The sequence below is a fragment of the Cygnus olor genome, chromosome 6 (assembly GCF_009769625.2).
Source record: "Cygnus olor isolate bCygOlo1 chromosome 6, bCygOlo1.pri.v2, whole genome shotgun sequence".
Lineage (NCBI taxonomy): Eukaryota > Metazoa > Chordata > Aves > Anseriformes > Anatidae > Cygnus > Cygnus olor.
Window position 1 is genome coordinate 28,833,864 of NC_049174.1, and position 27,230 is coordinate 28,861,093.

Below are 27,230 nucleotides of genomic sequence, written 5' to 3' on the forward strand. Positions count from 1 at the left end.
CATCCTGCTCACATTTTTGGCTCTGCTGCCATCTCCTGACCAAACACAATCTTTTAGAAATAGGCATTGCTATGCTGAAGTGTAGCACACCAACCCTAAGCAAGCTTCTTTCTCAGAGCTTCAGCATTTCTTAAAAGGGGAGAAAATCATCACAGGCTGTGGTTGGCTCCGGGCCAATACCACAGTCTGCACTGCAGTGGTCACAGAAAATGTTCATCAAGATTAGGAGCTAGGTATGGGCTCTGTAGGGTTCCTGGTCAAGAAAGCCATTGCCTTGACTCAAATGCCCTTCTAAGGGCAGAAAGCCACAGCTACTTCACATGCTATATGCGGAATAAGGTCTCCACTTTCAATTCACAAGCAGAGTCCTCCTCTGTTGCAGGAAGCAAGGACAAGGACAAGGACAACCGGCTCTCCAGCCAGCTCCCAGCCACAAACTGATGGCTCTGCACCCAGCCAGCAGGCTGTTAGTGGAGGAAGAAGCAGCTCCAGAAATCCCTTTGGCTTATCCCAGCCCAGGCACACACCATCTTCTCTGCTCACCTGCTCCTCAGGGTTCTCAAATGGAATCACAAGCACCACGTCTCCAGCCTTCAGCTGCAGCTCATCACTGTCGGTGGCTGTGTAATCATGCATGGCCTGGACCTGCAGAGAAAGGAGAGGAGAGCCACGTGCTTGTTAACACAGCCCAGCATACAGTTTGCCACAAAGGCACCCTGGTGACTCACATTCAGCTAGTTAGTTACGCATCAACACTTCTGTGTCTTTTGCTTCGGAGGGTTGTGTTCCCATACCGTGGGCCCTGAAGCCTCACAGAACAGAAAGTCTGTATTCACTCAAATGGTGTCCTGTATTGTTTTTGCAGCTGGACTTCAAGAGTATTAGTGATTATAGCCTCCCAACTCTAAGCAGGGAGAGGAAACATAGGTAAGAGCATCAGTTCAAATCTTCAAGTGATTGTATCTTGTCATGTTTTTTTTTTGTATTCATCTTATCTCCTATCAACATCTGTATTACAACCTTTCTACTTCAAGCCACAACCCTCCACTTCAACTGCTACAGTCTATAATGCTGCCTGTAACCTGGCTGAATCTGATGAGCCTCCTATTGTTCCGCAAAGTTTTGCGGCCCTCCTGCTTTCAGCAGATTTCCCTGAAAAAGCAACACATGGACATAACTAAGCAGAAGAAACGAACTCCTATAGCAGGTTAGGCAAACAAAAAAGGAGAGTGCCATATCTCACGTTCAGGACATGATGCATCTGTGTTGTCTTGCTACCAAGGCCCTTCAATGTGACATAGCCCATGGTGATGCTGAGTGAAAGTACTTAACTTGTTACACGAAAAAAATGTCAGAAACTCAGTGTCCCACCACTCATGCACTCACCTTGAACAGAAATCCTGGGGGCATGTCAGCTCTTTCAGAGGAAGCACCTCCTTCCACGGTGCCATTGACAGTAGCAGGGAAAGTTTCCACAACAACAGCAGGCAGAGAGCTCTGAAAGGCAGCAGCCAGGGAAGGAAAAACATCATTGAGAAAGGAAAATCCCAAATGGCAGCTCCTAGACCCACCCTGGAGGATACACATCAAAACCATAACCTATTTGGGACTCCCAACATTATCCAAGGATTCACTGGGTTTTCCCAGCACACTAGGCAGTGACAAAAGCAACCCAAAAGACAGCAAAGGCAGCAGTGAGAAGGCAGGAGAGGTGACCACTGCCCTCCTGTGCTTAAGGCTGAAGAAGGGCAGGGAGGATTCAGAGCATTTTTCTGGGACCACGCTGCCTGCCATTTCCCATTTCCTGCAGTCCTTGTAAAGCCCATGTAGAACTGACAACTCACGCGTGACAGTCTATAGGAACCAAGCAACCACGAGATGGGACCTACTCCAGCCCCTTAGAACGCTGACAGTGTCAGAAGAAAAGGGGAAACCTGGCTAGTCAGGGATTATAGGCAGAGCCCACAAAAGAAAAAGTAAATGGTGGGCAAGAAGGGGCCAGGCAGAAAACACAAGCTTAGCACAGCACAGGTCATGGGCTGGCTTCGTGGCATGGGTTAAGAGACAGGTTTTTTTTTGGAACTTCCAGCTGAGCTCCTCCCTACGTATCACACAGGGAAAACACAACGGCTACGTCTGGCCTCTGAATAAGACCACTGTAGCTGCGGCAGTGGCAGGGATGTGTTTTCCCAAGCCATCACACACGTCTTTTGTCAGCCCAACTTCCCGCATGTCTGCTGTACAACAGAAGGACATGATGGAGAAAAGGGACTGCTTTATCTTGAGGCTTACCGATCCTGAATCAGCTTCAGTTTTAGATGCTTCAGCTCCAGCTGTGGCTTCAGATCCAGCTGCTTCAGCTCCTGCATGGGCTGCTTCTGCGGGCTGCAATACAAAAGCCATCCAGGTGGAGAGTTACACTCGTTACAGCTACGCGTGTGTGCAGAAAGTACAGCTCACTCTGCCCAAGTGCTCTACACGGTTGACTGCTGCCATCTGCTGACAAATGTGTGAGGACCTTCAGGTTCTCACCGTGTCTGTCTCCTCAGTTCTCTGCAGCCTAGTGCAACCGCAGCAAAGCCTGCATTCCCTCCCTTCAGCCACACAGCAGGCAATACTCCAGAAGAAATCAATGCAACCTGCAAAACCTGTATGCCTCCTTCTTTTCAGGACCTAACTCACAGACCTACTCGCACATGCACAGTATCTATACTACATCTAGGTTTCCACTTGTATGTGAATACATGGGTCTGCTTACGTGCCAAGGGACAAGGTCTCTCCATACACTATTTCCAAGGATCAACAACCAAGGAATATTTCAGCCTTCGCATACTCCCAGTAATAGAAGAGCGTGCTTCCATTTTTAAGACGTGAATAAACAAGTTTTGGCATGCCTACACACCTCACACATTTGGTAAACACATGTGCCCCTAAACACAACCGCACAAGGCATTGTCCTGATTTCTTCATGTTGTAATTCTCATAGTCCCAGCCCTACAGAAGCATTTTGGTCTAGGTTCAATTGATCAGCGAAACCCTCAACTTCCACCTCTTTCCCTGGGAACCCAGATAACTTGGTTGAACCTGGGTTCTGCAGATGTTCCAAGCCATCCCACAGTGACCGAAGCCCAGACACGCGGTCTGTGGACTGATCCCGAACATCTCCTTCAACCACGTCTCTTCCCCTGATGAGAACACTGCCCAACAAGACGATGCGCAGATCTACCAGGTTTTAAGCCATGCTCTGCATGAGCACGTTCTTCCTTCATCACATCTTTCTTCCACCATCACATCTTTCTTCCATCATCACATCTTTCTTCCATCATATCTGGGCTGACAGCAAGTGTTCCTACACCTGAGCAGACGCAAAGCACCAGTCAGGAACTCTAACACCTCCTGGGTTAACCTGGCCAGGCCAGAGGACACACACTGTGTAAAGCAGCAGCCACAGTAACCCTCAATTCCACACCCGTCTGGCTACTAGCCACACACTGACACAACACTCCAAGTGGTTTTCTAATAACAACAGAAATAAGCAAGAAATAAATACCTTTATTTAACAAAAGGCCATTACATGGCCTTCAGCTGTTCCAACAGTGCCATTTAATACATGCCTTCCTCTCCTGTCACCTCCTTCCTCATGTCCCCCCATCACTGCACCCACAGGCCTATACTGCCAGCAGGTATTATACATAGCAGAGCTGTTCCCATCCTGCAGGTGATTCCCAGAGCAGCTTTGGCAGTACTAAGGTAAACGTATGCATATGAAATGCTACCATGGCTTCTCCTGTTTAATTAGATTTGCTCCCAGGTTGCTTTCTATATGGATTCAGTGAAACTGGAACAGATGCCAGCCCAACTCTATCTGGTCAAGCATGGTTTTTATACGGACAAGTGAAAAGGAGTTCACATTTAGCCATGGATTTCTTAAAGCAGCTAATTTGCAAATACAGTATTTAATAACCAGAGAAATGGAACCTCAATTAATTCCCTGGATTTCAAAGGGCATTTCCATGTCAGCTACTTATTTTTCTATTTTATGTACCCATAGGCATGCCAAAGTCCATAAAAGTATTTACAGTCATGGGGAGATACTACAGGGAGAAGAGGGGCAATTGCTCACTGCTGTTGCCAGGTTTGAAAGCTTTATTTATTCCAACAGCAGCATCATACACACCAGATGCAAGTTTACTGGTCTGCAGAACTAAGCAGGTTCTCCAAGTTTCTACACAGTTGTTAACCCCACAGCATATGGGGCTGTGTACCCAGGCAACAAAATCTCTCATCAACAGCTAGAAACAACATTAGAGCAAAAACACTTCGGAATGCTTGAGGAGCAAAAAGGAGGATTCCCCAGCTATGGGGAGCTCTGCCCTTTAACACTGTATGGGATGTCAAGGTGAGAACTGGAATGGTGAGAGTATCTTGCCTAGTACCATTCCCCAGTTACACTGTCCTTCAGGTTTCCAGAATGGGAGAAATGGCCCCAAACTGGACTGTAAGCACAGTTCAATCACACACAGTCATACCTCACGCACTGCCTGTCCACATGAAAGGCATGATGAGATCTTTCCTTGCTAAAACACAGACTTTTCTTTCTTTCTAAGACAGACTGACAATGCACATAAAATGAAGTGACAGATGTTAAACACTGATGGCTGATAAAGCACGCAAGGGCAACATCTTTCAACATGACCCAGACTCATGTGAAGGAAAGCACTGGCCACAGTGAGTCCTTGGGCCAGACTCTCAGCAAGCGTAAAGCTGTTTCCTCCTACGCACTGACTCTAGGTGCTGATCTGGCCTTTGAGAATGGAAAGGTTGGCAAGACTCAATCCCCCGGTGCAAGCCAAGGACACGTTGCTTACATCTACACCATGGGTTACAGCCAGCTCAAGTCACAGGCTTGAGTGCCCAGACCAAGTGTTTTCTATCCACACTGCTAGTTGTTTGTGCAGAGAGGCTCAAAAGCAGCTGTGCTTGGTGTTATCTCCACATGGGCTAAACTGAAACACTCTGAGACCTTCCCAGGCCTGATATATCTAGAGGGCACAAATGAGCGTCCAGCTTAGGTTCAAGATGCAGAGCATGTATAGAGCCTCCCTTGCCAGCAAGCTCCAAAGCTGGGGTTGTGGCAGGTGACAGGCAAGTCTTGGGCCTGCTCGTAACATTTTGCTTAGACACAGGCTGGGCTATTTCACATCAGTCTGACAGTGATGGTCAATGAACAGTGAGCACTGCAGAAAATCCCAAACACGTATGTATACCCAATGGTAGAGGTAGTAAGGACCAGGGGCACCCGAGACATTTATGCATCACATACAAGACCAACAGGACATACAGAGTTTAGGAAACACTGGGGGGATGGAGGGTGAGGATGATGCCACAGTGGGATTAAGTCTGGGGAGAAGGTCACAGCATCATGCCATGGGAAAGATAAGTGAGTTAACAATGGGGTGGTTTGGTGGTGGAGGCATTAAGTTACAGTGCCAAACCTGATTTGCAAACATGGCTGCCCCCAGGGCTTCGCAGAAGGTGCAAAAGTGGGTTCAGCATTACATGGAGCAACTTTGGTTTGGGGGATGCATGGAAGAAAAGCAGTGAGGGAAATGAAACAGATATGCACAAAGAGATGGCACTGGCACATGCACAGTACATGATGAGAGATGAAAGCCATATGAAGTTCTTACCTCCCATAAATCCCAAGGTAAAGACTATGCATGTCAAAGAGCAACAAAAACAAAACATGTTTATACGTGATTATTTCAGTGAGTACAAACATTATAGACACTGATCAGTCTGAAGCAGGCATATGCATTCAACAGCACTTACCTCTGCACGTTTTAAAAATATTTTTTAATGCCTGAATTTATACACTCCTCCCCACAGCATATCTAAATTAAGTCCCCAGGCATTTGAGTGAGGGTTATTCCTACCTTTGGAATGAAAGGAAACAGACAAGCCACAATCAATTAGAAGTGGCAGACCACACAGCCAGAAAAAAATCATGAGTATGTGGTCTATTAGAGCTAAATATGCACCCTTATCTCCCCAGACAACACAGTTAAGGATGATTTCAGATCAAGACTTCAACTGGTGTCTTTGGATCAGCAGTGAAATATTTTAACCTCTCTGCCATACTGTCTGCCCTACAGGAAACAAATTTGACTACTTTGAAAACTGGGTGGTTTGTGCTAGGTTTTAATACTGTGGCTACCATTACAATTATTAATTTCAGACTCTTTAATGACTTCTGAAGCTAACGATAAATATATTAGAACACCAAATAATCTATTGTTGAGCAGTTTTGAAAATCCTACTCAGTGTAATATTTGTTGCTTGCTGGAAAGGTAACAAATAATACCGTTTTTAAGTCAAATTTATACTAATACCTAATGTCAATATACCTGATTATCCAAGTTATAACTGGTGATTCAGATGAGAAAAAAAAAATCCCAGTAAAGGAAAAATAAGCTTATTCTGGGGTATGTAGCTTGTTCAGTTAGGCATGCAGTCAGGAAATGCCAATCTGCCCAAAGTTCCAGAAAGTAGCAGTCTGGCACATTGAGGTGTATTAAATTATGATAATAACTAGCATTCTGTAATGTAGTATTTTAATTTAGAAGACTCAAATGCCTAACAGAGATCTTATTGCTACAAAAATTTGTCACAAACAGCTCTATTTGACATTGTGATAATGGAGAAATATTGTAAACATCCTAATTATGTTATTACAAACTTTAATGGAAATCACAGGAAAAAAAATACCCATTTCATACATATGAAGTGGAACGTCTGGGTGAAAGATAACAGCCAAATTCAGATGTCCTTCACAGCCTCCAGCCATTTAGAAAGAAAATGAAGCATGGTCCTCCTGGGACAGTAGCAGGTACAGGCCAGAGCAGAATGAGGCATCTTCCTTTTGAATACTTCACTGTGTTAACAGTATGTTCAGGGAAGAAGCTAGTACTTTACTATGAACAGAGGCTGTTATACCCAGAAAAAAAAAAAAAAAAAGAAAGCACTTCATGTTACTTGAGTATCTGTGTACAGCTTTATTCATCTTAAGTAACTGCTATCAATCAAAGAGCCTGCTTATTAAAAATCCCTTTGAGAGCAATTTATAGCAGGCACACAGAGCGTAGATTGAATGCCTATCCACAGGGTAATGGTTTAAGTCCATAGAGCACACGGTGGATGCCAATCTGCGGATGGATGAGTTGAGTAAGTTGTCAATCAATAGATCCTTAGAGCAAAGCACAGGCACCTAGTGCCAGCCCGTGGCCTAGCTAACAGCCACCTGCCTCTCACTGGACTTACAGATCCAGCACAGAAGATCGAGGTGACCCTTGTCAAGAAGTCAGTTTTGCACTGAGAGGGAATGGTGATATGAACCAACCTGGGAGGCAGGTGTGGGGGTCTTCCCCACAGTGGCATCTGGTTTAATGGGATCAAAATCCAGATCCAACAGGCTGGCTCCCTCCTGGAAGGGCCCAGGGGCATCAAACTTGGCAGCAGTGAGGAAGAAAAGCAGGACGAGCATTAGACACACACATGTGCACAGTAGAGGGTACGCGATATCCAGGAGCTAAGGCTGCAAGCGCAGAGATGTTGTGGGGATGCAGACACCTGACGTGACTCCTGACTGCTTTGTGCCCGTAACCGCGGGCAGGAAGCATGCCTTTGCTATCAACCAAACCTGGGCTTTTTCCACGAGGCTCGCTCATCTTCTCACCCGACCAAACGAGCTCACATGGCGTAAGCACCTGACCTGCTACAGGCAAAAGGATCGCCACCACTGCCAACTCAGGTGGCCTTCTATGTATAGCTGTTCCTCACAGCTCATCCAGCTGCCTTTGTGCGGAAGGCCCAGGACAGACCCCCAGCCACACGCATAGGAGCTGCCATCCACACCACTTATCTCAGGAACAGGGATCTAGGCAGAACAATGAAACTTCTGGAAGACAAGTCTGAGGGACCTGATTGCTCCTAAATCCCTCCAGAAACAGAAATACAGAATATGGCAGCTCACCCTAGCTAAGGGATCTGAATCACTTCCCACTCCAAAATGCCGTTTCCAATGCCTTCCATTTCAGGACATCCCATCAACATGCACACACCAGATTTCTAGAACAGCACACATCTGAGAGGCTCAGCTACTCTCTTCAAAGTCAGCAGAATACCTTTCTTTGATTAATGCACTAGCTGAAGATGATGATGACACATTCACTGATTACCACTAATAAAACAGTCACGAAGGAGTCATTAGTACTCAAAACAACTACTATCACATCTGGTTGTCAGATTTAGCCTAACTACTACAGCCTTCCTATTCAGCTTCAGAGGAAGCTGCAGTCCAGGAGGATTTGACCCCACTTCCACTGATCTTCCAAGCTTGCTTGCCCTACCCCTTCAGCTACCTGTCCAACAACACACCAAGGCTGGCAGGTTGGTCTTCATTTACATCACAGCCCCAACATGGAAGAACTTGTGGAAAGAAGTGAGACACAATATAAGAGAAAGTCCTCTGCAACACGTACCACCATCATCTTCACCTCCTCTAATTTCCTCTTACACCAATGCTCTTTTAGATTTTTCCCTCCCTTATGAACATCCTCTCTCTTTTTAATATCCCCAGTTCCAGGAGGGCAAGGAACCAAGTTCACCCATCTCACAACAATAAGTATGCTAAAACCAACTGGCATTCTAGTACATTCCCCCAGCACACTGAGGCCATTGGAAAGGTTCAAACCCTAATCTGTAGCTTTTTTTTTGGTGGTTGGACACCAAAGGGTCCGGTCATGGAAGAATCTTATCTGCCATTCAAGACTTACATGCAAGGCCTAGCACCCTTCGCCTTTACCCAGATCTCCCACAAGAAAGCTCACTGGAGCCAAGCCATCTGACAGGAACAGCCCTGGGCAATGCACTGAACACTAGCGGCTGCTGGGTGCTTCAATGAAGGTTGTTCTGGCAACCATAATCCTCCCTCGGAAATCCCATCCAATTGCACGTCACAGCAGATCCCATCCTGGGTCAGGGCACTGATCAGGTGGAGAAGAGTATGTCTGGCTAAAGGCAGGCATTCACATGGAAATATATGATACAAACCACAGGGCAGGTAAAGTTGTCCAGTATGATAAAGGAGAACGAACAGAGAATGGAAGAGTTGCTCAGCTGCCTGTGGTCCTCCCCCCTTCCAATACTGCAGTCAAATCATCTCCCCGCTCTGCAAACTTAAATCTATTGCAATGCAAAATCTGACATTGACAACCTTCCCTCCCCACTCCACCTTGGCTCCTCACCAGCTGGGTGGAAGGTGGCAAACCAGAGGCAAAGGAGCAGCATGATACAAAGAAAAGTTAGCAAGGGAGTCACAGATGAACACTGATAGAGACATTACTTGTGCTTTACCAAGCATTTAGGAAAAATATACATATTATATACATGTATATATATAAAAAATATAGATGCATGTGTCTCATGATGCAGCCAGAAATCTGGTCAGGCTCCCCTATACACAAGGACCACCATTCTCCTAGATCCATCACAGAATTCCCCATTTAGGCACCCCCTCTTCCAGTGATGTTAATAAAAAGGAAAGTGAAGATGAAAAATACATTGTTTGAAAATGTTGTTCCATTTTTAGGGCTTCAAAAGGTACCACACGACTGGAAACACGCATTCTGATGGGATCCGCTGGCTGGTGGAGAGTGACAGTGTGTCAGGAGTCCTGAATTCACAGCAGGCACGGTCCTGCCTGTCTGTACTGCATCCACCAATTCCTGTCGGCCTTTCCAGCGCAGGTATGGGCTTTAAAAGTCACCACAAAGCCCATATCTAAAGGCACTGAGATGGTACAAAACTGCTTTCTCCCACCAATGGCACAGCTGCCAGTGTCATCCCGTAGGGATGTACAGGGGCAGAAAACACATGCTTCACCCACACCCAGGATCTATGGGCCTGGAAGGCACATATCATGGGATGCGAGGTGAGCCAAGCCATAATCCATGTGCACTGTTGCTGAACACAGTGATAACTTTCTGGTATCTTCACCAGTTGCATTTCTCACGTTTCTCTACGAATTAAAGCTCTCAAAGGGCAACGTGTTGGCCAAAGCTGCCTTCTAGCCACCCTGCCCTCTAAGATGGCCTCCCATCTATCCCTTTGCCGCCTGAGGTCCCATGCTGAGCTTGTGTTCCTCCTTTGCCTGACCAGGTTTCATGGCTGGACACCTCCAGAGAGAATAAAGATCAGAAGGAAAAGTTCAGAGGCAGACAAGTATAATGCAGGGCATAGCAGCTAACCTGCGAGGGGGTTGTCACACTTATCTCAGGGACAAAATTGTCATCAAACAGACTGATGATGTTCTCTTGCTTGATCTCCTTGGAGGGGGTGACTTTTGGAGGCGGAGGCACCGGAGGCCCTTTCCTCAACTGCATGCAAGTGAGCACACGGCCACAGCACAGACGGCGACACCCAAAAAAACCAGAGACAGGAACCAGGTTAGCCACAAAAACTGAAGGTGGGGGAAATCACAACCACAGGCACAGAGAAGGGTTCTGTCAACTCCATCTGGAGAGAGGGAAGGAGAAGGGCAGAATGAAACGAAATAAAAAAAACAACCACACGCCTCCAGAGAAGGTTTGGCATCATTAGTTACACTTCAGCCGTGGGCAAGTTTCCCTCTGCAGAGGAGAAGCGTAACACAATTAATATGCATCGGCAGGACATGCATACATAATTAGAGCATGTGCAACCTTCCAAAGAACCACTGGGAAGGGAGCAGATCAGTTACTGAAAACAGATTCAATAGACCAGGCCAGTTCTGCCACCGTTTGCCATACTTACCGTACCTAATGGAACGAGAACCCAGACTCGGTTTGTCTTATTATGGGATGCCCATGAGGCCAGATGCTGACCTGCCCAGCAATGGGTTATCGGTATACCATATGGAAAGTCAGAAGGAACCCTTCATGGCATCTTACCATATCTCAGTTTGGGGCAAGAACAAGTCCAGCTCCTGAGAAGCCATGACTGCTGTGGGCCCAACTCAGCTCTCAGTTTCACCAATGAGCACTGACACTGATGAAGTCACAAGCGCAGCCCAAATGGAGATCCCAGAAAAGGCTCGATGAAATTTGACCCTGTGACTCTAACCCATCCTAATACCCTCTTATCATGCTGAAAGACTCAGCCTGACACTGCATCCACCCTCAGTGGGAAGCTGTGGTAGACCCTCCCTAGATCAATCAACCCGCACCCTCTTTATATTTTTCTGTGTCCAAGGCTTAATCCTTTTTTTTCTAGATCAAATAAAACTTTGAGGAGCTGCTTCTGTGGTGGAACAAAGCAGCCATACAAGTTCCCAGCACCACAGCAATGCTCAGGAGTGGTAATGGTTTGGTTTTGTTTTTTTTTAAATGGTTATTTGATTTTCTCACCATACCTGGGATCTCAAGGCAGAAGATTCAGTGACCTGACAATGGGCACCCAGTATATCAGTGTCAGGCCTAGATTTGAAACAAAGCAGTCCCTGACTCCTAGTTTCATGTTCACACTCCTCCAGCATATAACTGAGCTCTACAATGCATTTATTCAGATTGCTAAGAACATGTCCAGTTCTCTAATGGGTTAACCTACTTGAGACAGTGTAAGTGAGAATGCAAACACGCATTTTCCACTGAATGGCTGGCTAGTGGAAATAATGAAAGTAGTGTGATCACTCCCAGCTTTTCACTGTTTGCAGAACATGATGCATCCATATCACCTAAAAACAATCCCTTCCTGAAAACCTGCTTGCCAGGTGCAAGAAGAGACCAGAAGTTTCAGGGAAAAGCTACTCTCAGAACAGAGCCACCACCTGCAGAAATGGGAAGCTCCAATTACAAACCCAAAGCTAAGAAGATCCCAACTCTTCTGTTATTTACTTCTCTAAAATAGTCCATATCCTGCCCTCTTCTATGCATTTGTGTCTTAGAGACCAGCACTTCCACATTGTCCAGCATAACCTCCAAGAGCAGTTTAATACCACTTCTCAAAGACAACAGGACTGCATATTGATGTCAGGTTATACCTGGAACTGCATGAAGCATGAAGAACTACTTTGCTGACTAGAATAAAATAAGCCCCCTACAAGCTTCCTGCTGATTTGGATCCCACAGAGCTGGATCTGTTTAAATTCACCACAGCTGTGCTGTTTTCAGCAGTGTCATTAGTGTCTGTCAGTGGTGTAACTGAGAGCAAAAGTCTGACCTTTATAATTTCACAGACCCTTGAAGTCCTGTGTCATCATCAAATTACTCAGTGCGGAGAGTTGTGGCCGCTTCTTCCAAAACACAGAAATTCCAAAACAGCTGTTTTCAAGAATTAAAGGAAAGCGACAGTAAAAGACTCCTTTTTGGCACAGGGAATAGTTCAAAATCAAGTCAGTATTTATGTGGTCTCTCCTGCTTTACTGTCTTTTTCTCTATAGCCTCTGCTTATGATTTGCATTAGTTTTTCAGACAGGGAGGAAATGGGTAGAGAACTACACTTGCTTGTTGCTTTTTGCTCTGGCCTCCCGTACAGTAGGAGGCCCCTTGCCTCCCTTGGAGGACCCTAGAGCAAAACACTTACCCGTAGGTCAAAAGTAATGACACCTGTGAAGCTGAATCGGTGTTAAAGTCAAGCACTGTTTACAGACACTTGTGTCTTCCAGCTGGCTGCCAAGCTGACACAGGCTGAGCTTCTAGACCTTGCCATATAGGCACCAGGCTTGGCTCTGAGTACAAAAGCCCTGTCCTTGCCTTCCCTCCCTCTAAAGCAAGCTCCATCTCTCAGCACCTAGTGAGAACATGGAGAGGAGCTCTTGCTCTTCACTGTAGCAAGGCTTAGGAAAATGAATTGAAACATACAGGGGGAAAGAGCGGCCAGACGGTGGCAGCAGAAGCTGCAAACACCATTTTGGTCTTGCCTTTGACCCATCGGAGGTTCCAGCTGGGGCTCTGCTGGAATATTCTGCTTGCTCAACAAGGGGTGCTTCCAGCCCCATTCCTGTGGGCAGGAAGGCAGCAAGTGAATGAGCAAGCACTTGCAGCCTGGCAAAAACAAGGCTTATGTGTGGTATTTAAAGGAAAGGGAAGAAACCAAACTCAGCAAGACAAGTCCACAGGCAGCACAAGTCTGCAGTGAACAGTTCATTAGATCTGTACAATTTCTTGTTCCGCATTTCCATTAAGTTGTGGTGATCACTGAAAAAAAAAAAAAAACAGGAAGGCAGTTCTGGAAAAATATGCACTATGCTCTGTTCTTCTATCCATAGACCCCACTCCAAGGTCCTGACCTGGGGGGTGATGAAGCCACTCTAAGCTGCACAATGCTCAGTAGTGCAGAGACCCTGGAGAAGTCCTGCAAAGACACAGCCAGACATCCTCACTTCTCCAAGGCTGGAAAAGACCTTTTGGCAATGTGAAAATATCCCTTTTTGTCCTGCTGAAAATCAAAAACACAGGGGAAGGAAAAATACTGTGAGAGGTTATTCCAGAAACAGGAGACAACCCTGCTCCGCAGGCCTGGATTTGGAATCAGACTGCTACGTATGATAACAGCAAGGAAATTCTGAATTACTTTCATCATTTTATTTTATTTATTTATTTTAGCAGCAATAGGTATTTTCTTACCAGTTTGGCCAGAACGCCTCTCAGCTTTAATTCTTCCTGAAAGACTCCTCCTTGGTGTCCCACTTATTGAAATGCAAGAACTGGCACCAGACATGAATCTGGCCTAGTTAGTTTGTCTCCACTAAGCTTTTCCCCTACTCAGCAATAGGGGAAATTATGGAAAATTTAGGAAAAGCAAATGTTTTATTTTCCTCAACTCCCAAAGTGAAACATAACATATGATATGCTAAGTAGCAGCAGCTACATTTCCTATTCTAACCATGCTGCTGGGTGTCCCCCATGTAAGGGAAGTACTAACAACAGCCACGTGGAAGGTATCAGAAACCACCTAACAGTCTTCTTCCTGCTACGCACCTGATTTCTTCATAGCATAATATAATGCCTTTATTTTTAATCCCAAGGTAAAATACTAAGCTAAAGTAAAACAATGCAAAATAACAGATGCTCTCCTTATCCATATCAATATTAAACTTTTTTCTTTGGACCCTCGTCATTTACAGCAGTTCTTGGACAGAGGCACGACCACTGAATTCCACAGGTTAATTCAAGCGTAAAGAACAAACTTCCTTGCCTTGCTACACCCTCCCTGGATTTTCTTGGTCGTCCTACTGGACAGCAACATACATTACTGGCCTTCCCCCTGTAGAGGCATTCAGAGACAGCTTTAGTACTTCCCTGTACAATACAAAGAAGATCAATGAACAACTGGCATCCTCAGAAACCTCATTCTTGCCCACACTGATGGAGAACAACCGTCATGTTATGTTCTCTGCGCTCAGTAGCAGGAAGAGGTCCAAAAAAGCAACTGATGGACATCTGACTCACAGAGCATGTGTCGTCAGTGGTCATACAGCAGAGACATGGTCAATGTCATGGGGACGCTACCTGAGATGGTGACTTTGGGATGCTTGCCCCAGGTGCTTCCAAAGTGGACGGTTCCAGCTCATGGTTGACAGTCTTGGTCTCAGGGCTGGTGATGGGAGATCCATCTGGTGGAGGCGAGGGGCTTTTATTTGCTTTCGCTGGGGTGCTGTCACTGAAGGAAGGGGAGAGACGGAGAGAAAAGAGAGAGACAGAAAGAGAGAGAGAAGAGAAGTCTGAGCCAGGCCTAGGAGAAGTTGTGCTAACCAGCACAGATCATTGGCCTCCTTTACCTCTTTGCTTCACTGCCCTGACATGTGATGAAGATATCTGAAGCCTCTACAAACTTTCTGAGAAGCATCTTTGCTGAGTCACTTCCAGCCCAACACAATGAAGTAGGAATGCTGGGCAGCAGGTTCCCAATAAATTCCTACTGCATGAATACATTTGGGGGGAGGGGGAGGAGTGGAACAAAGCAAAACAAAAAAAAACACAGGCATCCATAATTCTGATAGATCCTAACTCATTTAATTGTATACATTTTACAGATAAAAATTTCTCTGGGTGGTGTTGTACTGACACCCGCATGGGTTGTGACCAACAGATCCATATGCAGATCTGCAACACCCAAACTAAGGCAGTAATAAAACATTATCATATTACTCTACACAGTACAAACTGGCTGAGCTGGAAGATGGGAAAAGTAGCCCAAAGTTTCACAGATCATTCCAGACAGCAAAGAAACAGTGAGATTTTGGCTACTAATAAACTGTTCCCTACTATGGAAAGTTTCTTCAGCCTGTTTTCTATGATGAACCCCTGCTGTCTTTGTCTTTCCAGCTGGTCCGTGTTCCAGGACTGTTTCTAACACAGTCAAGAGGGACTCTTCGGGGAATTAAGATGCAGGAAGCATATGCCAATGGCATTTGTTGGTTCATAACTTGGACAGATTTGGATTTTTGAAAGGAATGGCAAGAGGCAAATGCCCTTCCCCTAAAGGCATGCCCTGGCTGAATGTCAAATCTGCTTCAACCTGTGGAATCATAAGAGATTCAGCTAAAGGTTGGTTAACAGAGAGTTTCAACAGGGATAAAACTAAACTCATTTTCCCAGCCTTATTCTCAGGAATAGCTGAAAAAAATTTGGCTGAAACTCAGCTCCCTGAAAAGCAACCAATCAGCTTATCTCAAGGCATGCAGAAGCACTCACACTGGTAGAGGATATTTTAGCAGAAGTGGTTACAATTTGGCAAAACTACGCACAGCTGAACACAGAATATTGCAGAATATCTCAAAGGGGCTGTGCAGCCTCATCTAGAGGGAGCAGTATTTGCCTCCACTTACAAAGAAGGGAGAAGGCTGGGAGAAGGCTGAAAGGCACAGATCCTTTCCTCCAGCCTGAGACAATAAATCCTGGCACAGAGCCACAACTGCAGCCATGTGGACCTGATTCTGAGGAACACACAGATTATTTCTTTGCACTGTCCCAAGAGAGCCCAGAGCTCTGGAGATGTACAGTCACTCACACTTGGATGGTGTGGTGGTCATGGGCTAACATGCATAGTGGCCTCATTCCTAAACACTCACAAGGGGACAGCAAGAGGAGGAAGGGACAGCAAGACATTTCAAAAAACCTCCCCTCCCAAGCAAGCATCTCCCCCTGCTCAGCATTCCAGCTTTCAAGCTTCCCACCCCATTCCCTCTTCATTCACTTTGCCCTCACCCATTCCCCCACCTTTCTCCCCATATCCACACACCCCACACCTTTTCCCACCAAGCGCTTGCTCTCGGGTCCACATGCAGGTCCGATGTTTCTGATGACACTGACTCCAGCAGCGCACCGACATGATGCAACAAACCCAGTGATGTTTTGTGCAAGCAGCTCTCAATCAGGGGCACACACACCAAAGGTTGAGAGGAAGAGGGAAAGGGGAAGAGGAAGGACTACGGAACACATACGTTGACCTTTGCAGCTCTCCGGGGTGACTGCACATGCCTAGTGTCCTTCCTAAGATGTCCCCCAAGTCACTTCAACACAGAGGGCTGCAGGAAGGATTCTGTGACATTGCCAAGGCTGTGCTACAGACTAAAGGTAATAACGGTTGGCGTGAAGGTAAGGAAGTCTTGCTCTAAATGAGAGTTACCAGGGAACAGCAGGCTCCACGTAACATGCTCACAGCATTGAAACCTCAAAATGATTTCAGGAGAAACATTATCTTGGTACTATCTCCATGGCAACACCATTTACAGCACCATCAGAGGCTGACAGGATGACCTTGCTGAGCCCAGCCTCGCTGAAGACACAGATCTTGCACCCCAGTGCTTCGCCTCTGAGATCTCAAAGGGGGTCCTACAACACCTCATGCCAATGAGGGTTGCTGCAGAAGGATGAGAATGATAGCGATGAATTGCCTAGGACTGCCTAGGACTGCAAAATGATCAGCCCAGAGAGGTGTCCCAAGGCATGGGCAAGTGCATGTGAAAGGCTTCAAACGTGGCGAACAAAATCAAGGCACTAAACCGGGGAAAACTCAGGAAGAGGTGAGGCAAGATGTTCCTCAATCTAACTGTTTTGCTTGTGAAGATGTAAAGAAAATACCTCCTGGTGCTAGAGTTGAGGAAAGAAAAAATGTTACTTTCCCTAGAGTCACTGTGGAGGAGGTGGAGAGGACAGAGACCTGCGGCCGGACTGCCAGGACTTCTCAAATGCCTGGACAGACTGGGGAGTCCTGGCTACCAGCTGGGCTACCAGCACTAGGGTACGTTTCTCCAACTAAGCACCTGAAAAGGACTTTTCTCCTGGCAAGAAAGGACTTCACGTTCATTTTCTAGAAGCCGTGAAAGAACTTTTTGGTGATTTATTTGTGGTGTCTGGCAGTGGCTTAATTTTGAGACGTATTGCTGAAAGACTCCCACGTGAAAGGCAGACTCGTTTCTTCCCCTCATCCTAGAAGGGCTGAGAGGGCCCCACACTAAAGCCCTCATTGAGTCACTGCTATTTACAGCTTGTTTGATGTGTTGGCTGATCCTCCTAGGAAAATGCCAGTGCTAATTTTGACTGAGCCTCTACCAGCCCCGCAAGCAGCACCTTCATTCCTGCACTTGCTGCTCTGCACGCATTCAGCAACTTGGTGACCGGCACCAGGTCAGCCCCTCACCAGGATCCTGGGGCCTCCACAGGTCCTAGGCGAGCACACGCTGTGTGTCCTGCGCAGAGCAAAATCCTGTTTCCAAACAGACCGCTTTTCCCTATGTTCCTGGAGCAACCAAGTGTGGGGGGGACTGACCAAATGCGAGTATCGCAGAAAATCGTCAAAACAACGCCTTTTTTTCTTCTTCTTTTTATAAGCAACTGGAAAGGGGAAGGCGAAGTGAAAGAAGGGGAATGGGAAAACCACTCTGCTCTTTGAGAGCTAAGAGCAAGGTCTAATGCAGTTACAACAACTGAAGGAAAACTGCAAATCGCCCAGCCTCTCCTAGTGCTGCTAAGCTTCCAGACCCTTCACCGGGCTGCCTCATCTATTCTGGGAGAGACGACTAAAATCTGCAGATGGGGTTCCTATATGCTAGTAACAATCCTGCATTAGAGGATGGAACCAAATCTCCAATATGGTAAAAACAGACAAGTCACCTCCTGCCAAGTTCTCAAGTTAAAAAGAAAAAAAAGGTTGGCATCTTTGCTAAGGCTCAGATAGCATCTTTTAGCCCGAAGTAATTAGGTTGGTTTTTTGTGGCGTTTGTTTGTTTTTAACATCAAAGCTGTCTGAACACTAGAATTATTTCCACTCCCCAGAAAAGGAGGGGCAGAAAAAGAAAAAAAAAACACCTCCATACCCAGGCATCCAGTGGCACAAATGTACATTTTTGCCGCAGATCAAAGAGCAACCAAGTCCCTGACCCTCTTTCCCTGCACCAGGGTTTGGGTATTTCTCTGCTCCCCCTGCAGCTGCTCTGACAGCAGAAACCCCCAGCAGAGCCTGGGTCAAGCACCTTAACCCCTGGGCCAGCAGGACCTTGTCTGGAGGATGTTGTGGTTAGAGCTCATCCAGATGAGGTTTCCTAGGCTCTCCCTCTGCTGTAGCATCCACAAAGGCTACGACGACTGCAAATGCTACACCTCCTGGTGCAGTCGCAGCAACACTGCCCAGCCAAGGTCAGACACAGACATCCAGAGGAATACTCCTGTGAATCCTCCTTTTTCACATGACATTCACTCACTACTTTTCATTTGAGGAAATAGTTAAGATTTGCCCATCAGTTTCCCTGTGAAATTACCATTCTCTTCCCTCCAGCTTCCCATTTTACACAGGATGCCCAACAGAGACAAAGAGAAAGGTTGTACAATTTGCCCTAGTCAGTGGGAAGCCAGGATCAGAAAGCAAGAATCCCAATTCACCAGCACTTGCTTTTACTGCTGGCAGAACAACATCTTGAGATTTAAAAGGATATTTTTTTGTTCCTATAATGACCCCATGGAAGGAATATCAACACAAAGACTGAGAAAAACAAGAGTTAGGGGAAGTTTCTATGCCGTTATGCAGCAATCCCCACTTTGCCCCAGAGCACATTCTTGTCGGAGTCCTTGACCTTGGCTATGGGAACTCTGAGCACTGTAGCAATCCAGTTATTCAATGCCACGACTGTCTTGAAAGGCAAGCTGCTGCTGTTAGTCTTTGTACAGGATAACAGGCTTCCCTTTCCTTCAGCTCTGCACAAATCTTAAACGAATGGAGCACAACAGTGAGGATCTCAAGAAGAGAACAAGTAAAGAGCAAAGCCCTAGAAGTGTCCTTCTCCCACATCAACGTCCTCCCACCACACCAGGTAGATAAGACAGGGCTACATATGAAATTGGTCCTCCCGGGCCAGGCAGGGAATGAGAATGCAGCATTTCAGAGCTGTTCAAAAGGGCAAGCCTCACTAGGTAAGACTGGATCTTGTTAATCGCCAAAATAGCCTGTATATCCCTGTACAACCCAGCACCGCGCTTTTAGTCACCACAAAAACAACCAAGCAGACAATGCCTGAGCTTTCCCAGTGCCTGCTTAGGTAGGAAAGGAAGCAAGGATTCAAACCAGACACACAAGCAGTTAATGGGATTATCCAGACACAAGAGACCTCAGCAGGACCCAGCAGGCCATGAACACACGGTATCATGCACAGGACCCCTCTCCCATCACAGGGTTAACACGTGCCAGGCTGTTAGAGTCCAGCAACAGCCTCTCCAGTTTTAGGAACTAAATCAAACACGGATCGAAATGCTGCTCTCCGTACCGGTACCTGCTCATCTTTTTCCTCAGCCTGGCGAACAGTTTAGTTTTCTTTCTGTTGAGGACGGCACGCAAATCGATTCCGTTACAGGATGGCACAGTCAAACCAGCGAGGAAAAGTTAAGCCTCCGAGCGTTCGTTCACTTGGTGCCACGAAACTCACAGCAATCCAGATGACACGCACTCCTGTCTTACTCTCAGAAATACACACGCACAAAAACACACAAACACTCTTCCCATGCTTCCTACAAAGCTTTGGCCTTTGGAGAGGGTGGGAGAGGACTTTTTGTGCCTGTCAAAGATTTGCAGCTATGTTAACAAACTAGATTTGTCCCTGTTCCTTGGAATATGGGGCTAGGGTGCACATGGATAAGAATAAAAAGGAAACTGCACAGATCAGCAGAGAACTTTGTGACACTGATCCTCTTTTTTTTCCCCCACAGGTAACTGCAGCTCCTCACTCGCCCTTGTAAATGCTGGTACACAAGAAGCAAGCTCCCCATTCTCCTTTGTGCCATCTGTGCACCACTCTTAACGTGGAACCTAATCAGCAGTTTTCCTATTATGTTTTTTTCCAATTTGTCCAATTATAGTAGGATAATACTACAGACCTCCTAGGTTTTCTAGGTATCTGACAACCCTGAATGTTCAAACTCCTTCAGAAACAAAATCCAAACATCTCTGAAGTTTCCCGAAATGCATCAGCTACTCTGTGCTACGCAGCCAGCATCAGGTTTGTCAGCCATAGTGATGTATGAGGATAATTGCATCTCTTCTCACACCTCCTCATTCATTTCCTGCCATTGTACCCATCTCCGATCCTCTGCCCAGCAGAGAAGGACGAGGGAAGCATCTGCTCCTACCCCGGGCCACAACGGGCAGTCGGATCAGTGAGGGATATTTCCTCCTGCATGTTCTGCCCCAGCCCTGAACCACAGTGAGAGGCCAGATGTGGAGGAGAGACACAAGTGCCTCATGGCATTTCCTGATCCCTGCAAAACACTTACAGTCCTGGCAGACCTTGGACACATTCTCCTACAATATCCTGTTCCACTTCACTCAGGGGTATCACAGTTGTTTTGGGGCAGGTCCGTCCTCTCAGCTGAGGTTTGAGCAGGTGATGCAGCAGCACTCAGACTGCTACCTGCACAGGATCCTCTGTGTAGGCACTTGGGTTTTTGTTCTTTTTTTTTTTTAGGGCCACCTAGTCTCTTCGCCAAACAAAGAGCACAGAACTGCAACCGAGACACCCATTACCTCCCCAGATGAGACTAGCAGTCTGTGGGGCAGAAGTCATGAGAAAATGTAATTAATTCATTGGAAATTCTTTCAGGCCAGAAACTTCATGCCAGAGCAGTATGTCTGGGCCCAGCTGTCACTACAGCCTGCCATCACTTACTTGAGCAAGAAAGGCAGGATGAGAAAGGAGCAGGCAAAGCAATGGCTCTGGCCTTCATCTGTCCTGTTAACTCATCCTCTTTCAAGTGCCCCACTGGATGCTGCCATCAGAGACAACGTGGGGCATGACACAAGAGGATTGGCACCGTGGCCTCCTGCATAAAGCTTCAGTCTTGGTGGTGGTGATCAACAGGCACCGTGTGCTGACTTAGGAAGAAGACACTTTCTTCACAAGATGCATTGCTACTAGCATCTTGGGAATTTGGTATTAGCAACCCAAAATTCAGGGGCCAAATTTGATTCAAATTTCCTCTTTCTTTAAAGTTGGCAAACACCACGCGCATTGCCAGAATGAGACAAAAAAAAAAAAAAGTTGTCTGTGCTTGAATGTAACAAGAGGTTAAACTGGGAGGAGAGACGAGGGAGCACAGAGGTGTCAACAGCTCATCTAGCCCTTCCAAACCAGTGCACTCAGACCGCAGCTTGCCCTTACTTCACGCTGACTTCACCTCCTCCCTCCATCAATACACCAGTTGAGGACCTGGGTTGTGCTCCTGCTCACCCGGCATGTGGGATTAGTGGCAGCTGGAAGCCAGAGCCCTACATTGTTTCATCACTCACACATTTGGATGGGAGCCAGCTGCAGCCTCATCCACAGCCTGACCTCTCCCTCCCCTCTCCGTGCTGGAGAATGTGCAGCTTTGCAGTTAACCTAAATGGACCGGACCCAGCTGAGCAAAGAAAACTAAAGGACTGGAGGACACACACTCCTTGCATACACACAGATTGGAAGTGCTCTGAGATCAGAAAGCCTCGTATTAATGAGGCTGCAACTACATCCATAACACACACGGACACTGGCAACACACCCTAATTTGGTGCACAGGAGGGACATGGGGCTTTAGTGAACAAGTTTGGAGGAGGTTGGAAAACAAATGGCCTCTTGGGTCCTCTAGCTCACAAGCTACAGGGGGAAGCTTTCGAAGGAAAGAACAGGACGGGTGCAGGGCAACCAGGCTCAGAAGGGAAGGGAGCTCAGTGTTACAGCATTGGTTTATGGAATTTGACTTTAAAAACAGCAGAGGTGAGTCGGTTGCCTAAATATCAGCAAATAGTGGAAGTTGAGGCCTCCAGCTGCTATCCTACAAAGGTAGGAGGTATTGCATCGTGTCTCCCAGCCCCAAGTGCAATCTTGGATATCCTCTAGGGATTCTCAAGGCTGGCTATATGCAGACAATCAAATCACTCTTCAGGTGACACCACGCAGATTTCGATACCCCAGCAGAGACCCCCCCGTCCCTCCTCCCCTGCTGAGGGGAAGACGTTGCTCCCACAGTTACTCACCTGGGCTGTGCTTTAATGGGAAAGGCATTGCCTGAATACTGCTTGTCTAGACCCAGCAGGACATCATGGAGGTTTTGATTCAACTGCAAAATACAAAAACAAAAGAGAGAAAAAGAATGAGAAAAGAGCCCCAACTGCCAGAAGAGAGCCTGCACTGGCCTGCGCAGGCTGACCAAGCACCGACTTGTGCAGTCAGCTGTCCCATGAGAAAACAGCCCTACATCTGTTTCCACTCCTCCATGGGGTAAAGAACCCTACATCCAGGCTACCGAAGAGCTGCTGACACCTCATGGCAATGCTCTGTCTTCCTAAGACACCATCCTCTTTGCTTCTGTGCCTCCTGCCCCAACCTGTGTGCTGCCAGGTACTACTGCAGTAGCAGGCCGAGCGTTCACCTGAGGGTCTTCTGTTTACTGGGACTGAAGCTCCACTCTAGATTTGTAGCCACAGTTGCTCCTTATACCTCCTTATGAACCTGGGATATCAACATTTAAAATGCAGAACTACAGGCAACTACAGAACTACCAAGTCAACAGCAAGCCTTCACCTTGTAGGCTGCCTGGGCCATCCAGGTTTAGGCAGGACCTGGATCTCTTGGAAGAAATGCAGTACTAGGGGTTAAACTTTTCCCAATACCAAAGGCTGAAACATTCACCCTGGACACTCCTATTCTGAAACAGCCAATTCACAAACAAGATGAGATGCCAGATTTATCATCGGCAGGAGGAGGGATCCAATGCAATCAATGTCAGAGGCATTGTGCCGACAACACCAGCAGTTAATTGGATGCTAGTGCAGTAATAAGAAACAGATGGCTTTCATGGAACAAAGCTGAAGGCCTGCTCTCACACAAAAGTCACAGGGAAAGAAAAATCCAGGACATGATACAAGAGCAGAATTCCTTTCTAGCAGGCATCCTTCCCATGTTTTGCTGAATGTAACTTAACAGCAGACTGATAATTATAATAATCCTCCCTACTCTTAACGATAAGTTCATTCCCCAGCGGAGAAGTGCGGGCCATTAACTGGAAAGGTCCCCATGAAGTGTCAGCAGGGCTTCAAACTGATGCATTACACCAAGGCAGCGGGCCCCTGACTGCTGGGAATCGAATGACTATAAAGTTGCTGGTTGCTTAGCGGCTGTCTTGTTGTTAGGATGACATTGGGGAGGGAGGAATACAAGAGTTTTCCAGATGGACTCTCAGTTGCTCGCTCAGATTTACAGAGAGCATGCATGCCTTAGGAGCAGCGTACAGACCTAAGGAACACACGACTTACTGAGCTTTTAGGAGAAGTAACTAATGATAGAGACGTACCTCTAAAGGAAAGTGGCAATGGGAGGATTTCCCACAGCGTATTTCTGAGGTCTCTGCTGGGTGCTGGCACACCACCCAAATCCAGCCTGCCACCAGGTTATGACGCTGCTTACTGCCCTGATTCCCAGCCCATGACCACCAGGCAGTCCATGCAAGGGCCATGCTAAGCATTCAAATGCCTTCTTTTGCAAACAGATGCCAGGCTGAGATGGCTTGGTTATAGGTTACAGATCCAGATTCTGGAGGAACTAGAAAAGGCAGCAAGACAGGCCTGAAAGTGGCTTTCCTCCCCTCTGTGGATCTTCAAAGGAGCCAAGTGACACAAACTCCCTGCAGCATGCAGTGGTACTCTACCCTCTCTCCCCTTACTCCATCCCTTCACATCATTAACTCAACAGACCCTCCCCTGTGTTGCTTGGAAAAGTCTGAGGGTTAACATTTTGCTCTAATACGGGGTAAATGCTTTCTTCGCCAGCCATATCATTTAGGTTTTTCAAATAGCAGTGATGAGAGAACAGGATGTGTTAGTAGGACAAGCTGTTAATTGTCTTACCTTGCTCATTTCTTTATGGAAGTTTTCTTCTAGGCCTGCTATACTCTGGAATGTGTTGACGTAGAAACCAACACGACTGCCAAATGAAAAACAAGAGGAAGAAGAACTTAATGGACACCATGCTCTCCCAAAAGCTTTCAGCTCTGCCTCGCTATCTCCCACCCACCATTCCCACTTGAGCTCAACTCTGTCAGGCCTGGCACATGCTGGAAGAGAATGGCAGCAAAGAGGTGTTGAAGGGGTGGTGGAGCAAAGGCCAGGAGGAGGAGGCCAGGTAGGGTAGGATCTGAATTTGTGTTTCGTGCCGGCAAAAGTGATAGGGAGGTGCGAGGGGTGGGGCGGAGCACACACTAGTGGTAGGGTGATGGAAAGCAAAATGATGGAAGTTGTGATGGAGTGCGGGGAAAGCTGAGGGAACTGGCAGGACAGAAATTAAGTCACTCCGAAGTCCCTCGGCACCGGGGGAAGAACAAAAGTGTGAGCTCTTTGCTCCTAAGGGCAGAAGAGTAAGAAAGCACAGGATATGCGCAGAGAGCAACAGGAATGCAAAAGGATCAGCTGGACAGCAGGAGCCTGTGAACAACCTGTGGCACTTCAAAATCCCCGCAGCCGCCTGCCTCCTTGCTTCCTCTATGCAGCCTGCCAGCTGCCAGCAGATCCCAGTGCCCAGCTGGAGGAGCAACAGCAGGAGTGAGACACACTCTTCCCTCAAAGGCCAGCAGCATCACCATTCTGCACATGTAGCCACCCAAATGCCTGCATCTCTCCCAACTGCTTCCTCAGCAGGCCTGAATGCTGCTGCGTGCAAACAGCCCAGGCTGGGAGGAAAAGGGGGTGAGGGCAGAAATCAGCACTTTGCTGCCCACTCTGCTACTGCCCACTCTCTTCATTTCCGCCAGACTAGCACTGCCAACCCAGATATGGTCATTGCATTTAAAAATAAGGAACTGAGATGAGGATTTGGCTTGCCTTCCCTATACATCAGCTCCTAGTGACCTCCAGTTCATCCTCCAAGCTACCTGTTAGTTAGTCTGCTTCTTCTCTCCCCTTTTTATTGTCATAATCACTGGTGTGGCAAAACCCTGATCTATCACGTCTTCCATCTTTTTTCAACCCAAGCTATGTTTTGTTAAATAGAGCACCACAGGAGGTCAGTTGTAACCACTAGTTCCTCACTAGGTCCCGTGTCACACAGCCAGGAGCACATTTTACGGGCTAGAGAAGGCAGTCAACACCAGGATCCTTTCCCCTGGCTTTGTTCACCCAGCTGCCCTAACCTGAAAGCAGCATTCACAGATGACATCTAACCTGCCCTCTCACCTTCCCTGTTGTTTAAAACCTGCTGCTTCACTGAGTGCTCATAAGCTTACATGGCGAGACACAAGTGAGCAAGGCACCACCTCCTAGCCCCCTCCAACCACTGTCACTGTACAAACCTCTCAGGCTCTTCATCAGTCAGCTGACATACCCAGCCTGCTCTGTCTGATGTCCACAGCAGAAGCTAGGGCAACGCTCAGGAGAACCGGACAGAGTTGGTGGGGAAACACCATTTCTCTTTGTGGTAAAAGAGTTTGTCATTAGGATCCTGAACCAAAGTGAAGAAAGTCCAAGGTGAACCCAGCTGGGGGGAATCTCAGGACAGACTCTGAGATGATTCAGAAAGCAAGGACAGACTCTCTGAGATGATTCAGAAACCCAGCCCAAGCTGAGAACAGTGATACAGGAAGGTCCGTGGAACACTGGAAGGTCTTTGCGTCCTTCCAACCAGCCCTTGGGAAAACCTCCAGCACTCACCTATTCCACAGTGAAGGCAGCTCCTCCTGCAGATCAACGTTCATCTCTTCAAACACCTTCTGAGCCTTTACTAACTCTTCTTCAGCCTTAATAACAGAGAAGGAAGAGAGTAAGCTCCAGCACATACAAGTACCCTAAAGGGCTGAGCTAACTGTAACTCTTGACTTTGCTGGGAGAACAAGCAAAATTCTGGCACGGGGTAGTCCCCATTCCAAACGAGTCTCCCAGGAGCCAGGGTTGCATCACAAGTGAGCTGATGCCCCTTCAGCTTGCCTGCACTGCCCTCAGGGTTTCTCTCAACAGATTTCCCTGCCTGGATACTCAGAAGAGAATTCAAACATCCACTAGCATATTTTAAGTCCTATAAATCTCCCTGGCTCCCAAAACTGAGCGGAGCTGGTCAGCCAGTTCAGCCTCCAGTTTGGACACAGATGAAGATTGAGAGGCCCCTGCCCCTTGCTGGATCTCTGAAAGAGTTGAAACCTATCCCAAATGGCACTGAAGAAGAGACCTCCCTCGTGAGGGAGGTAAGGTCATGCCGAAGCGCTGCCTCTTCTTGGGAAGGGAAGAGGTCTGCCTCCTTCACCGATACATCTCTCTCACAAAGCAAAGCAGAGAAAGCAAGGAGGGATACACAAAGCATAAGTTGTGCCAGCAGGAGGCTAGGCTGGAGCAGCAGGTCTTGGTCTCAGCAGCCTCACATACTCTTATTGGTGAAGACCTCATACAAGAGAAACCCCTGGCTGGCTGCTGACTACCAACAACAAAGGAAATATCCCTCATACAGAACCTCTTACTTTCAAAGAGCTTAAATTTGATCTGATCCATTTGACAGACACTTGACAGACACTGACAGACCCCAACAACGATGCATGAATTCTGGTGCATTTCAGAGACAGAAATGATGAACTTCTGATGAATTTCTGTTGCTGACAGCAAGCACCAGCAACATGCACGTTCCCCTTCCCGTATCAGTCCTGGATGGCCCCTTCCCTGTTTTCAGTGCCCTGACTTAAAACTGCAAGCTTGCTAAA

At 47.1% G+C, this 27,230-nt stretch overlaps 1 protein-coding gene across 14 annotated transcripts in view; it reads right to left on the reverse strand.

Annotated features, from left to right (window-relative positions):
* BIN1 (bridging integrator 1) overlaps positions 1-27,230 on the reverse strand; it is a 94,918-nt gene that overhangs the window by 8,760 nt on the left and 58,928 nt on the right. For 3 of the 14 annotated variants that reach the window (XM_040560696.1, XM_040560691.1, XM_040560695.1), the window contains 11 exons: positions 26,197-26,282; positions 24,403-24,478; positions 22,534-22,616; positions 19,802-19,846; positions 14,547-14,697; positions 10,308-10,436; positions 7,400-7,507; positions 5,691-5,714; positions 2,293-2,385; positions 1,387-1,497; positions 544-645 (listed from right to left, as the gene is read on the reverse strand). In XM_040560696.1, coding sequence (XP_040416630.1) covers positions 544-645; positions 1,387-1,497; positions 2,293-2,385; positions 5,691-5,714; positions 7,400-7,507; positions 10,308-10,436; positions 14,547-14,697; positions 19,802-19,846; positions 22,534-22,616; positions 24,403-24,478; positions 26,197-26,282 — 1,008 coding nt within the window. The remainder of the gene's footprint in view (positions 1-543; positions 646-1,386; positions 1,498-2,292; positions 2,386-5,690; positions 5,715-7,399; positions 7,508-10,307; positions 10,437-14,546; positions 14,698-19,801; positions 19,847-22,533; positions 22,617-24,402; positions 24,479-26,196; positions 26,283-27,230) is intronic. The other 11 variants (XM_040560698.1, XM_040560694.1, XM_040560700.1 and 8 more) reach the window with 6 other exon arrangements.